This window comes from Xiphophorus maculatus, chromosome 23 (genome assembly GCF_002775205.1).
Source record: "Xiphophorus maculatus strain JP 163 A chromosome 23, X_maculatus-5.0-male, whole genome shotgun sequence".
Lineage (NCBI taxonomy): Eukaryota > Metazoa > Chordata > Actinopteri > Cyprinodontiformes > Poeciliidae > Xiphophorus > Xiphophorus maculatus.
Window position 1 is genome coordinate 96,026 of NC_036465.1, and position 15,288 is coordinate 111,313.

At 48.4% G+C, this 15,288-nt stretch overlaps 1 protein-coding gene across 3 annotated transcripts in view; it reads left to right on the forward strand.

Annotated features, from left to right (window-relative positions):
* Window positions 1–15,288, forward strand: part of LOC102217216 (transcription factor COE3-like) — a 92,732-nt gene that overhangs the window by 55,926 nt on the left and 21,518 nt on the right. For 2 of the 3 annotated variants that reach the window (XM_023329009.1, XM_023329011.1), the window contains exons 7-10: window positions 10,064–10,145; window positions 10,216–10,333; window positions 11,161–11,294; window positions 12,322–12,448. In XM_023329009.1, coding sequence (XP_023184777.1) covers window positions 10,064–10,145; window positions 10,216–10,333; window positions 11,161–11,294; window positions 12,322–12,448 — 461 coding nt within the window. The remainder of the gene's footprint in view (window positions 1–10,063; window positions 10,146–10,215; window positions 10,334–11,160; window positions 11,295–12,321; window positions 12,449–15,288) is intronic. The other variant, XM_023329010.1, reaches the window with a different exon arrangement.

Sequence of the window (15,288 nt, forward strand, 5' to 3'; positions counted from 1 at the left end):
TCCCAGCTGATTGTAGGTAAGATGTAACGTTATCCGGCACAGGCTGATGCAGTTTTCGGATCAGTTGGTTCCGTCCCACACTTCCAGCATCGCTCCACAAGTGCTGCGTTTGTGGGGCTAAATGAAACGCTCAGGACCGTTTTCACCTGCTCAGGCAGCGTCTGGCCCCCAAGTTAAAGATAAAGACAACTCGCATACATTTGCATCCATAATGCGGGGCGGCCGCCATTTAATATGCAAATTCCCTGAAATATTACTGAACACCTTCTGTTCAGAGCGAATACATTTGAATTTGCAATTAGAAAGATCCTGTTTAATTAATGAAAAGTGTTCATTTTTGGCTGCTCGCTAATTTGATTAGAGGTGTTGACGAGGCGCTCAGAGGGTCAACCTGATCAGCTGACCTGCTGGAGGTCAGGGGTCACTGATTCAGGCTCTGCTTTTTCCCTCATTGCCGTCTGTCAGGAGAGATGGACGATGTTTCTAACACTCTGGTTCTGTTTGGACAGATCTGGTTATTATGGTCTGCACATTAGCACTGCTTTTATTTTGAAAAGCAGAAATATGCCTTTGGAGAGAATTGATTGGTTAAAGCTAATTAAAGTTCCCAGCTGTGAAGTCAGCAGCAGGCCAGCTGACCTCTGACCTGGGGCCAACTGACCTCTGACCTGGGGCCAGCTGACCTCTGACCTGGGGCCAGCTGACCTCTGACCTGGAGCCAGTTTGTGTTAGGCTGTTTCTTTTCTCTGCTCTTTCTGTTCTAAATCTGATCAAAGCTTTCAGCCGTTCCAAGGAGCCATCTTGGTTTAGGGTCATGACCTTTAACCTGGTGTCTGGCCAGTTCTCTGAGGTGTTCTCCTCTGGAGGACGATGGGTGACCTTGGACCAAGGGAGGAAATCCCCTCTCATTATTGCAGGGGACAATAAATGGAAATTTCTTCGGAGCCATTTTGGGGGTCGGCCAAGTTGCAGTGAAATGTTTGTAACATAAAATGTTTCAAGTTTTTAATGCCTTCAAGCTGCAGGAACAAAAATGACTAGTTAGTGGTAATGCTTGTTTTCCTCACTAATTAAATTAAAATATAAATGTTTGGATCGGAGTTTGGTTCAGTCACTGATCTAAACTGCTACACCTTTACAAACATTTAAGGTTTAATACGTAACTGTTTAATAAAATTCCTCATAAATATTGATTTATTGCAGTGGCTCTCAATACAAGCTATGCATTGTTGAAATCATAACTTGTTAAGTTGCTTTATTTCTAACCCTTTTCTGGTTTTCCCGTCCTGGTAGGTGAATATCTAGGAAGAATCATAACTTTAAATTAACGTTCAAAGCTCCAGGGTTTTTATGGAGAAACATTCAGATTTTATTGTGTGTTTTTTAAAGCTCAATGTTGAAGATAGTAAGACATAAAGGCATAACTGTCTGTTTTTCTATCTGCTCTGCTCTCAGCTCCTTCACACTGAGCTGTCAGCCTCTCCTCCCATTTCAAACTCTTCTTATTAACATAAGAGTTAAATAAAGCTAAATATGATTAGATATTTGCTACATTTAACAAAAAAGTTTAAGTCTATGAAAGCAATGCATCAGTTTAGCTAGTTTTGATTTAAGGCTTAACGGGGAAGTTAATCAAGATTCAGTCAAGGTAATGAAATAAACTGCAGTCTGATTTTTGTTCATGTGTTTCTTCTTATTGAGCAGAGAAAGGAAATAAAATGTGTTTCATGTCTTGCTGTAAGTTTTTACTTACTGGAGGGTTTATTGTTTGTGCTGCAGAGCCACAGCTAAGAGCTAGCTAGCAGCTAAGAGCTAGCTAGCAGCTAAGAGCTAGCAGAGCAACAGCAAACAGCAAGCAGAGCTACAGCTAGCTAGCAGCTAACAGCGAGCAGAGCTACAGCTAACAGCTAGCTAGCAGCTAACAGCTAGCAGAGCTACAGCTAGCAGAGCCACAGCTAACAGCTAGCTAGCAGCTAACAGCTAGCGAGTACCATTCAGCTTCTGTTGCTGTTTTGGACTGAACCATTGTTCTAATAATGGGGGGTAAAAAAATAGATGAAAGGCAGATTTATTTTGTTCTTTGTTTCTATTGTCTTTTTATGTTGATATTGTTTAAATTCAAAAGTTTCCTTCATATTTTCTTTGGGGGCTAGGGGGATTCTGGACTGGGGGGTCTGGACCCTTCAACCCCTTGGGATTTACCACCAAGCCTTTGACCCCTCTAAGCTCTCTCAGAACCAGAACCTCCAACGGAACCGGACCAGCCGTTTGAAATAAACGGAGGTGATCCGGTCATCCTGTTCTGCTGAGGAACCCGTCCTATTCTTCTTATTAGACATGAAGTTCTGGACATCAGAACCATCTGTGGACCTGCTGGACCTCTTCCAGAACCAACGTTCTGGATGTGGACTCCTCTTTTGGGTCAGAACCGGGTGCAGCGGAGCGGCTGTTTTTGCCTTTTAGCCCTCAGATTTTTTTGCTGTTTTTCTTTTAAATTGTGGTTTAATTTGGCTTCTCCCTCCGATGCGTTCAGTGTCAACTTCAAAGCCAGTAAATTACATTTACTTTGTAACGCTTGCATCATTATTCCTCCTCTTCATCAGCCGCTCTGTCTGCGCTTTATATACATCTTTAAGATTTAATGGCTGTTCTGAATGTTTTTAACTTTTACACTTATTCACTCTAAAGTTCAGTTTTTCATCAAATTCACTTCATGGTTCAGATTGATAAACGGTTCCTCCTGGTCTGGTTCTGGTTCTACTAGTACCAGAACCGCTCATGATGGATCACCTTCCCAGGAAACCGAAACTTTATGGATTTTAGTCCAAATGTTTTATTTTTTCACTCATAATTCGACAAATACAGAAAACAGAGTCTTTGCTTCCTGCAGGAAGTGGTTCAGGGTGAACTGAGCAGAACCCAACACCGGTCCGGTCCGGTCCGATCAGTAGCTCGGCTTCCTGCTGCTAATTAGTGAGTCTGAAGCGGCTGGAAGCGTTTAGCCGCCGCTCAGCAGCGCTTTGCTTCCCTCCGTCAGGCGGCAGCTGGAAGGTTAAAGTGGCATGAAGAGATATTGAAGCTAAATGCTCGGAGGCCGCGCCGCAGGCGTTTATTCAAATCAGCAACTCTTCTTCTTCTGCCCTAATTCTGGTTCAATAAAGCCGGACGCCGAGCCGTCAGTAGTCAGACTCTTCATGAAGAAGCTCCGCAGCCGGAAGAGCGGCGCTGCGTTCGAGTGCTGCGTTCAGGCGCTTTTAGGTTCTGCTGCGTTCAGGCGGTGCTGCGTTCAGGCGGCGCTGCGTTCAGCTGCAGGATGTTTGGCCATGATGGACATGAGGCCAAATCTCTCAGGTCTCAGATGTCAAACTTTTCAGGAAAGAAATGAGTCGGTTTTTGGGTTTTTACCTTCAGGCGGTTTGGAGTTGATCTACGGGGCTTTAGACGGATTTCATCAGACGAGAAGCTGAAGGATCTTCTGTTCCTCAGAGAGGAAAGAAATCCTTCGCTTCGCCGTGAAAAAACCTGCAACACGGCTCTTACGAGGATTTTTCCTGACAGCACTGATATTAGAGCTTAAACAGAAACCTGGAATTATAAAATAATAAATGAAATGAGGCACATTTTGGTTTGCAGTGAAAATCTGAAGTTGGGAGGGAATTTAACTGGTTGTAATAATTGACCTCTGACCTCAAAGAGGCCTTTAGGCACTGCATTGATTGGCTTCAGCTGTTGACTTGGCTCTGAAAACTTGGCGGCGTCCCAGAAGGTTCCAGAACCGAACCAAGTTCTGATCGCTTGGCATCTTTCCTGACAACTTAGCGTCTCTTTTCAGCTGAACAGCAGCGACTGTTGAAGCAGAAAACACCAAGTGTGTGGCGGTGAAACCGGGCCGGCGCTGATCCACGCTGCTTTTCCCTTGAAGGAGTCCCGGGGTCTGCTGGAGTCCTGGTTCAGGACCCCAATTATATTTGCATATTTAATGGGACACATTTCAGGTTCCTGTTAAAGTCATCGCTAATTTATCGGGGTAGCCGTGTTGCTGAGCTTTGCTCCGAGGAAGCCGAGTGTTTCCAGGTTCCTCCGGGTCGCTTCCGGACCGTTCCGGGCCGTTCTGGGCCTGTTCAGTCTGCTCATCTCACTACGACTCCCATCATCCCCTGGGGCTGAGCTCGTCTGGGTGGCGATGCGGGGGTTAATGGGGAACAACTTGGGGGAACAAAAAGCAATAATGAAGTTAATTATAAAGACTTAAAGAGACAGAACCGACCCAAACCCGGTTAGTCTTTTACAACGAGGAACCGTGACATGGTGGGTCCAGGCTGAGGAAAAAACATTTAGTGACTCTGGTCAGTTTACAGAAAAGATGTTGGACTGATGATGGTGGTGATGTCATCACTCTGCATCCTGTCTGGGAAATCAGGTTCTGTGGTTCTGGTTGAATCCATCAGGAGTTCTGTTCACTTCCTGTTTCTCACCGACCAGCAGGAACCAGAACCGGTCCAGCAGAGAACCAGCCGAAAACCAGTATTATTCAGGGCAAGAGCGGGTAATGTGATTGGCTGAAACAATGGAGAGCTACTGTTCAGGGCGCGCGGTCCCGGTTCAGGACGCGCGGTCCCGGTTTTGGGACCCCCTGTTGTGACAATAGAGGCCGGCGGCTGTTCATGAGGCTGATCTGTTCCTCGGACTGTTTTAGTGCCTCATCAAATATTTAGTCTGATTGTACATGGTCCTGTAATTGCCATCTTGGCTCGTGAATTATTGATGGTGTGTAGCCAAGCCCTCACACACACACACACACACACACACACACACACACACACACACACACGGCTGGCTGATGTGCTGTAATAAGGCCAGACACACACAGGCTGCTGCTGCTGTGAATCATCACACGCTGCTGCTGTTTCATATCCTAATTAGCAGCAGAAGAGCCACTCAGTAATTATTTGAAGAGGCCGTTTCAACAACACAGAGAGTCAATATTAGACTTTCCTCCTAATGAGGCGCCGCGGCCTCTTCCTCCTCTCCTCTTCCTCCCCGCCAGCCGCCTTCAGGCCGCTTTATCTGCTCTCTGCCTGCTTCTGTCTCGGCGCCGCTTGGCGCCCCGATCCTCCACGCTTCGCTCGTTAGCAGCGGCAGATGAGAAGTGACGGCGGGGCGGCGAGCCGCTTGTTACCGCGGCGGCCTCCCCGCTTGCCGCGCCTCCTTCTGGGTTTTCTCAGCCGTAAGATGAGTCTGCGGCGGCGGCGGCGGCGGAGTGCCGGTCGGGGCTCTCCGGGCGGTCAGCTGCTAAACGTGTGGCGGCGGGCCGCCTGCCGGGCGGCGCAGTGTGAGGCAGCGGCGCTTCAGCTTTAAAAATACTCTTGTTGAAATATTGATTTTCTTTTCTGTTGCTTTCTCTTTCTGGGCTAACATAATAAGTGAGAGACTCCAGGGAGAGACAGGCTGGCAGTGTGTGTGTGTGTGTGTGTGTGTGTGTGTGTGTGTGTGTGTGTGGGTGTGGGTGTGGGTGTGTGTGTGTGTAATCGGAGCTCCGTGTAATTGCTTCCCATAGTGAACTGGGTGTGGTTGGGTGACATCATGGGGGTCAGAGGCTTCTGGTTCTGGTTCAGTTTTAAGCTTCTGGTCCTTCCTGGTTTTACAACAAAAATAATATTAATATAAGCTGCTTGATTATTAAAGCTTCGATGAGCAGATCTGAAACACACCAACAGCCACGCAGAACTGAATCTGATCATATTTACAGTTATAAACACAGAACTTCTTCAGATTCTTGTTTTCCACTCTGCAGACTGCAGTCAGCTTCAGAGACAGAAGCTGCAGCCTAGAGCGCCTCCTGCTGCACTGGAGGAGCTGTTGGGATTTGAACCGAAGTCTTTGTTCCAAACTGGGGGAGTGCAACCCCAACACGCTCCACAAACTGGGAGGAAAGGAGCCTGAGCTGAAGGCTGGGGAACCACTGAGGAGACGACAGGCTTCAGATGGAGGGCTAACAGCAGCTGGAAGCTAACGTTCCAGTAGCTAACCTGCTGATAGCATTAGCTAGTAATTGCTTGAAGCTAACTTGTTAATATTAGCTGTCCTAATGAATCACTGACGCTACAAATTCACACAAGATCTCAGGTAGTGCAGCAACGCAAAAGAAAACTCCAGTTCAGTTGGAGTCGTTGGGACGTCCAGGGTTTTGGATGGCCCAAAGGTTTCGGTGCCAGTGAAAGGAGAAGGACCTCGCTGCAGCAAACAGGAAGGGCGGGACGGACCTCTGTCAGTCTCAGACCTTATTTGGAAACTGAACCATTGCACTCCGGAAGTGAAGGGGGCGCTATTTCCTATATTATCCACGGTCTCCCGTTTTTATTTTCTTTAAAATCTGTGATATATCTTCACCTTTAGGAAGGATTTTCACTCTCAGCATTTATTTGAACTTTTCTCTTTTATTTACTTCAGTGCAGCTCACAGTTTTTAACAGATTCTGTAGCTTTCTGTGAACTTCTACATCTGCTCCTTAGTGGCATCTTTTCGGGCCTGATACTGCCTCTAGTGGCGTGGGGTGGTAACACAGCTAATATAATTACATTACTAAATCAGATTAGCACAAAATCTTTATTATTTATTATTAATTTCAACATTACTGGAACCGTAAAAGATAAATGATATTCTAAAACATTATATTTTTTTATTTTATAAATAATGGAAAAATATAATCTAATAAATAATAAAGATTTTGTGCTATTCTGATTTAGTAATGTAATTATATTAGCTGTGTTACCACCCCACGCCACTAGAGGCAGTATCAGGCCCGAAAAGATGCCACTAAGGAGCAGATGTAGAAGTTCACAGAAAGCTACAGAATCTGTTAAAAACTGTGAGCTGCACTGAAGTAAATAAAAGAGAAAAGTTCAAATAAATGCTGAGAGTGAAAATCCTTCCTAAAGGTGAAGATATATCACAGATTTTAAAGAAAATAAAAACGGGAGACCGTGGATAATATAGGAAATAGCGCCCCCTTCACTTCCGGAGTGCAATGGTCCCATTTCTAAATAAGGTCTGAGACTGACAGAGGTTCGTCCCGCCCTTCCTGTTTGCTGCAGAGAGGTGGACTTGAGTGGTGGTTCTGGTCCTGTGTATTCAGTAAAACCTGAAGCGGATCACGCTTCCGGACCGGTCCAGGATCCATCTAGGTGATCTGCTGATGCAGCCAGGGTTGCTGCACAATCTGTCCAAGCAGGAGCCCAGGATCCACTCTCCTTCAACGGGTCGATTCAGAACCACACCAGGAGATTCTGGCTCCAACTGAACCCGAGCAGCTGCACGGTTCTGATGTTCAGAAGCGGGTCGCTGTGAATCTGTGTGTGTCAGTGTGTGTGTGAGCCTCTGTCTCCAGCTGCGTTTTAATCCAATCCGTATCGATCCGTGCCAGCTCTCTGAAGGACTCGGCATCGTCTGAATGGAGCACCGTGTTATTCTGTTCGCTGCCATAAAGGGCATTAGAGCCTCCAGAGCAGCAGATCAGCTTTCAGTCGATACACACACACACACACCCCTGCACACACACACACACACACACACACACACACACACACACACACACACACACACACACACACACACACACACACACACACACACACACACACACACACACTGTCTCAGCGAGGCTTGGTTCACAGAAACACAACCAGGTCTGGTGTTCTAGTTTCACACAAGATTCAAGACAATCAGGAGGAAAACCTGCGTTCACAGCATTTTCAGGAACTCTGTGATCTGCATTGGGGTCAGAGGTCAGGAGACACGGATCCCCAGGTCAGATTGGTGACAATTAAGGGAGATTTATCAGATTATCAGGAGCTTTGAGATGAACGACTGAACCTGAACGCATCCCAGGATCCTCTCTAAAGGTCCAGCTGTCGTCAGCTCTGGCGTTCCTCACAGCAGCATGTCGGGCCTGCAGCACATCAGGTTCATTACCGCCACCTGCTGGCCTGGAGAAGAATCACGGTGCTGACCTGAAATAATGACGTTAACCTGAAGTAACATCAGGAGAAACGGCGCCAAGATTCACTGATGTGGAGATTTAAACGGCTTTGGTCCGTAAGTCGGTCTGGACTAGAGTTTAGTTCGTTTACTAAAGTTACAGTTATTATCAGAAACAACATTTGAAGGGAGCAAACGCTGCAGCGACGAGGCAAGCAGCTGAAGCCAAACCAATGAAACCAGTTCACACTAGAGGTTAAACCAGTAAAGCTGACTAATGCGCTTCATTTGGCCGGAGCAGACCGAAGGTCGTTTCTGCTTTATGACGTCATCATGAAATATTACCTGAGATTCTGCAGGAACATCGTATTTTTCATCATGTTTCAATGAATCTGAGCCTCAGAACAGTTCTTCAATCGAACAGTTCTTCAATCGAACAGTTCATCTGTACATAAAGCAGTTCAATAACCAGAGAAGGACGCTGGTGAATCCATTAGCCCTCCGTCGCAGGCAAACCTGACCTCTGACCTCCTGACCTGCGGCTCTGTTGCTCCGGGTGTAGAACCTGCTCCTCCAGGTTTCCCAGCATGCCTTGCTGCAGGGGGCGGAGCCTCCCGAGGTTATTCCCTGGTTAATGTGACATGTCTGTCGTAAGACTGGATTATTATGGTCATAATGTGGCGATTAAACAGGAAGAGACGGATGAGCACAGATCACACGGCGGAGGCATTATGGCCGCCATCCATCCAGATACCCCTCACCCCTCATATCTATGCCCCTCTGCTGCTAGGCGTAAATCAGGCGGCCATCTTCATCACGGCGGCTCCATCAGCAGCAGAGAGGGGCGTGGCCACTTCCTATCACATTCTGACTGTCAAAATAAAACAAATATAAAATCATAGTTTGCTGATTGTTGATCAGCAATAAATTCACTCTGTTATTATTAAACTATGGCGTTTTATCAAACTGAGTCAAACTCAAGGCCCGGGGGCCGACTGTGGCCCGTCGTAGCGGTTTATGTGGCCCTGTCACATAAACACAACCTTCAAGTTAACAGCTGTGAGTTTCAATATTAGTTTATCAATCAAGCAACAGTTTTCATCAGTATTCTGCCTCATTACATGATCAATATTATTTCTCACCGACTGCAGAGACCAATGTTTATTAATACAGTTTGTTAGTGGATTGTTTAATCACGCTGTAATGGATAATAAACTATTTTAAATAAATTGTGTAAGTTATTTAAAATTTGTACATTACTGCCAGTTCTTTGCAGGCGGCCATGGTGGTTCTGACCCAGTTCTGATCGAGCTTAAACCTGTTCATTTTTGATCAATTAACTACACAGATTTTAAGGGTTTGAACAAAATACATTTCTTTTTTAAGCCTACAGTGGTCCTGAGCTGGAACCTTTGTATTCACGTGTTCCTGGTACGACCGTAATCTGACGCACAGCTACATCAGCTAGCAACCCGCGTCGTTCTGCATGGAGTTAGCATGTTCAGTGGCTTCCTCCCACTGTGGTCCAGGGACCCCGCCTCTTGACCTTTGACCTCTGGAGATAGGCAGCACCCTCATGACCCCAGAGGGATAAGTGGGTGAGAATATGAATGTAGCTGAAATCGTGCACGTCTTGGTTTTTATTCATATTACTAGTTTTTGGTGTTTTCTGCAGATTCTTACTTTATCAAACATCATTTTCTTTTATCAACATGACTTTGGAGGCTAAAAGCAGTTAGCCTATCAGCAACGCAATGCTAGCCTAGATTAGCATCTGAATGCTAACCTGTAGCAGCTAACGCTAATGTCAGCATCCACATTCCTAAAGAAGTTCCATGAATGATGAGAAAAACTCTGGAAAGATGAACAGATAGAAAAACATTTATGGAGAACCTGAAGATTAAAAACTATAAATATCTGAATTTCAGTTCATTTATCGAATAATTCAGCAGCAAAAAGAGTTTGGATAATTACTGGCTGGTTTCAGACCGGCTGCTCTGCTTGGCGGTTCTGACCCGGTTCATCAGATGAGGTTCTAATCTAATGAAACCAGAACTGATCCAACCCTTGTGTTGTTTCCCTCCAGGTTCTTCCTGAAGTTCTTCCTGAAGTGCAACCAGAACTGCCTGAAAAACGCTGGGAACCCGCGGGACATGCGGCGGTTCCAGGTGAGAGCCCGGCGCCAAGTGTTCTGGTCGGGTCCATTAAGGCCCGCCCCCTAAACCTGCCTGTCCCCAGGTGGTGGTGTCCACGACGGTCAACGTGGACGGACACGTCCTGGCCGTCTCCGACAACATGTTCGTCCACAACAACTCCAAACATGGCCGCCGCGCCCGGCGTCTGGACCCGTCCGAAGGTAAGCCGTCCGTCAGAACCAGCAGATCCGACCCGGCTGCGTCCCGTAGGGTCCAAACGGCCCCACAGTGTCCCGTAGGGGTCCTGTACCATCCTGTAGGGCCCCGCTGCCCCATAGTGTGGCGTAGGGACCCTGTGGTCCAGTTTCATTCCGTAAGTACCCCATAGCCCCGTAGGGTCCCCTCAGCCTTGTAGCGGTCCGTAGGGGCCCCGTGGCGCCCATAGTGGGGGCCCTGGGGCCCCATTGTCTCTAGGCTGGGATGTTTTCAGAGGCGATAAAGCTCCAACATCTGCTGCTGCTCCGTCTGCTGGAGCTCAGAGATAAACTGCCAGCAAACCGCCTGCCCCCCCCAGCCTGTTTCTACCCCCCCCCCGCCCCCCCAGCCTGTTTCTACCCCCCCCCCCCGCCCCCCCCAGCCTGTTTCTACCCCCCCAGCCTGTTTCTACCCCCCTGCCCCCTCCTTTTGTCCTTTTGTCTGCGGCCCCTGAATGCGCTGCGCTCCGCTGCAGCAGCTGCAGCGTTTCTTTCGCCCGTTGAGGTTTTCCGGCTTTCATCCAGATTTGTTGATGAACTCGGAGCGGCGACTTACTTGGAAATGTTGGTTCGTTTGTCGCTCGGCCGCCTTCATCTTTGACCTCTGACCTCTCAGCTTCCTCGTAGCTGGAAACTGAATTAAAACACGTTTTTCTGAACGCACCGCCATAGATCGGACCTGCGCCGTAAAGAGACTCTGTCTGGACCACCCGCCGATCAGCGCCCATGTTGGCATGGAGAGGTCAGAGGTCACATAGTGACGCTGTCGTTGTGTGTGTGTGTGTGTCTCCAAGCAGCCACGCCGTGCATCAAGGCCATCAGTCCGAGCGAGGGCTGGACCACCGGCGGCGCCACCGTCATCCTCATCGGAGACAATTTCTTCGACGGCCTGCAGGTCGTCTTCGGCACCATGCTGGTCTGGAGCGAGGTCAGGGCCATTTCCATGTCCGGTTCTGGTCCGGCCGGGTCTTTCTGTAACTCTGCTCCGGATCTTTTCCACTGGTTCTGGTTCTGCTCAGTGACTGGGTTCCTCTGAAAACTCTTTAACTTGTTTTAGTTTTTAACTGAGCAGTAGCCATTAAAGGGTCAAGGGTTAGGGTCTACCTTCTGCGGAATGCGGGTCGCAAACGTTCATCCAACCGGAACATCCAACCGGAAGTTTTCCTGTTTCATTTTCCAGGTTTTAAGTCCCAGCTGGTGAAATCATGTGAAGTTTACTCTAGATCAGAACTAGAACCAGTTCAGTGATTTGGACCAACGCTGCTCGAGCCATCATCATCATCATCATCACACGCTTTGATCAGCGGCGCTGACTCAGATTGGAGGGAACCTGCTGCTTCTTTCATTCTGCAGAACTGGTCCAGCAACATCTAGACTTGTCGCTGGTCCAACTCACCAGAACCATCAAGGTTCAGTCCAGTTCTCCAGAGTTCTGCTGATGATCCAGTTACTGGACCCAGATGTGTGGGCCAGAGAACCCAGAACCCGATTCTACATGAGAATCCATTGAGCGGAACAGATCCGGCCGAACCAGAACCACATCAGAGCAGAACCTTTCATGGTTCTGGGTAGATATGTGGATCCTCAAGCTGGTTCCTGACATGTGTAACAACCTGACCCAGTTGGTGGTTCTGATTTCAGCAGACCTGGAGGGGAAGGAGGCTGGTTCTACAGGTTCTAGAACTAATCCCAACCCTGCAGCGATTGTGTTTTTACAGTGCATAATTGCCTATCCTAAAAGTGCATCATAATCTATATACCAAACTAGCCTTTCTGCAGAACCCCAGAAAGTTTTAGGGGCAGAAGAAGAGTTCTGCAAGGTTCTACATGGTTGGGTTGGTTCTGACTCCAGAACCGGTTTGGGATGATGATGATGATGATGATGATGATGATGATGATGATGATGATGATGATGATGATGATGATGACCTGGTTCTCCTCGGTTCTCCATGCAGCTCATCACGCCCCACGCCATCCGGGTCCAGACTCCGCCCCGGCACATCCCCGGGGTCGTGGAGGTCACGCTGTCCTATAAGTCCAAACAGTTCTGCAAAGGAGCGCCGGGACGCTTCGTCTACACCGGTGAGTCTCCATGGTGACGAATAACCTTCCTCACCTGTCTGCCTCCCCCTTCGTGGCTCCAGGTTTATCTGCAGCCCAGTTCTGGTCCACTTGGTTCTGGTCCACCATCTATAGGAGAAGCCTGACGCTCTCTAACTGGAACCAGGACCAGGTTCTGACTGCAGTGATGTCATGAAGAGAAGGTTCTTCTCTCTGGTTCTCTTGGCGATAGGGAGGTTCTGGTTCTCTAGCTGGAACCGGACCGGTGCTCCGGGCCTCCCCAGAGCTCCCCCAACGCCTCTCTCTCCTCTCGCCCTTCAGACTCATTGTGCGCCGTATCTCGCTCGCCATCGAAGCGTTTACCGCCTGCGATTATTCCTCCGAATATCCAGATGTCATTCAAAGCAGCAGAAAGGTCAGATGAGGGCGGCGGCGAGCGATAAGTAAATGTCATGGCGTCGGGCGCTGAAGGAGCCCGGCTTGTTCGGCTGTCTGTTAAACACCGTTTATCGTCTTCCAGCCGCCGCGGACGCTGACAATGGCCGACTGCTTTTGCAATGCTAATCTGAGATCCCAACCCAGATAGAGAGGCGGTTCTGCTCCTCGGGAACCCGGCAGGGGGTCCCGCACCACGCTCACCTCTCGTCGTGCAGGAGACGAGTCATTCAGGGCGGGCCAGAATGTCCGTGGTGATGATTAAAGTTCTGGTTGCCCTCAGATGTTCTGATGGTTCTGGTTCTGACAGCACCGCTCATTTAGAAACCTACTGAGCATGCTCAGTGTAACTCCTGGTAGGTGTGTTCGTCTGGAACACAGAACCAGAAGCGATATTTCTGGCTTCAGAATGTCCAGAACCAACAAACCCGATCCTGCAGCGTTGACCCGTCCAGAGCCATGAGTCTCCAGGTTTCTACAACAATCCTCACAGACATTCCTGTGAATCCTGGTAGCGACCCGTCTGATGTCCGGTCCAGATGGCATTTCCCTCTTCTCCTGTCAGTGGCAGCTAAAGGTACCAAGCATTGTGATCGGAGCTTTGGGTTGGACCTTTGGGATCAGAGCATTTCTATCAGATTGTTTCCCACATTCCCGCCTGTCTTGCTCCCCTCGGCTTAGAGCAGCTTGAGGATTTGATCCGGCAGCTCCGCTCTGAGAATCTGGCCGAAGGCGAGAAGCGCCGTGAGGAATGACAAGGAGCGTGTAGCAGAGCAGGAGATAAACGGATTCCTCCTGCAGCTTTCTGCTCTTCATTTACACATCTCCACCGTTCCGACCACGTTCCCAGGCGGGAAATGCTCTTCCTCTCTTGCGGCTGGGTCTGGGAGCCGTTTGGATCCGTTTACTGACAGCTGATCGACCAGAGGTTTGTTGCTAGGGAACGGCAAAGGATCAATAATGGAGAGACAAACAGATTCAGGAATCAATAAATGAAGATGTTTCCATGTCGGACACTTCTACTGTTTACTGTAGTACTGCAGCGTAGGGTAGTGTATTGTGGTGTATTACGGTGTATTAAGGTGTATCGCGGTGTATTGCTGTGTATTGCTGTGTATCGCGGTGTATTACGGTGTATTAAGGTGCATTACGGTGTATTACGGTGTATTACGGTGTATTACGGTGTATTACGGTGTATTGCGGTGTATTGCGGTGTATTACGGTGTATTATGGTGTATTACGGTGTATTACGGTGTATTACGGTGTATTACGGTGTATTAAGGTGTATTACGGTGTATTACGGTGTATTGCGGTGTATTGCGGTGTATTACGGTGTATTACGGTGTATTACGGTGTATTACGGTGTATTGCGGTGTATTGCGGTGTATTACGGTGTATTATGGTGTATTATGGTGTATTGCGGTGTATTACGGTGTATTGCTGTGTATTGCTGTGTATTACGGTGTATTACGGTGTATTGCGGTGTATTGCTGTGTATTACGGTGTACTGCTGGGTATTGCGGTGTGTTAAGGGGGGTGTACACGTGGGGGGACTGATGGGTGCTGAATTATTTCAGCGTTTCCAGAGAGCTGGGTTTTCCCAGGAAAGTCAACCCTTCCCAGCTCCCTCTTTATTTCAGCATTTCATCACCACAGCTCCTCCTCTTCCTCACTCCTCTTCCTCCTCAGCTGCACCGGAGGTTCTGAATCGCAGAGACCCAGGAGGAGAGAAAACTGAGATGATGAAGTCAGACAACAGGAAGAGGAGGTCAGGTTTCAGGTTTGATTGTCTGAGAAAAAGATTTGTGGCCCCAACTAAAGCCAAACCGGACCTGACTGAGAGCGGGTCTGGTACCGGACCGGTTGGTCAGAGTTTCTGGTTCCAGAGCAGTAAACGTTCTGCTGGTTCTGATGGGTCTGGTGTTGAATCTGTGTCTGAGCCTGTCGGTCTCTGTTGGTTTGTGTTTCAGGCCCGGTTCTGCAGGAACTCTGGCATGTTGTGCTTATCAGACCTTTTCCAGAATGGCCGTCTTGATCCCTGGAGTTTTGCTGAGATTAGCAGCCCTTCAAAGTAAAGCGCTCGTTGTTTCCGGTTGATTGCAGCTGATGTAGAAAGTTCCCCTGGCATTTGCTGCAGTTCCTCTTCGTATCCGAACGGAGCGTCAGATCATCTGCCGGTTCTGGTCCAGATGTGTGGATGAAGCTGTGGTGCTCCTCTCTGATCTGCAGCAGCGTCTCGGATTGACTCGTGAATTTTTATTGTTTCATTAGTGTCAGAGTAACACATGGAGGTAATTATGTTGAAGCTGCTGCGGCTCGGCGGCTGACCCGCTCCTCGTCGTCATGGAGGCAGAATGAGAGCGACGCTCCGTCAGAACCATCCACAGCGAGCATTAGGATCGTCCCGACTGGATCAAGCCGATGGA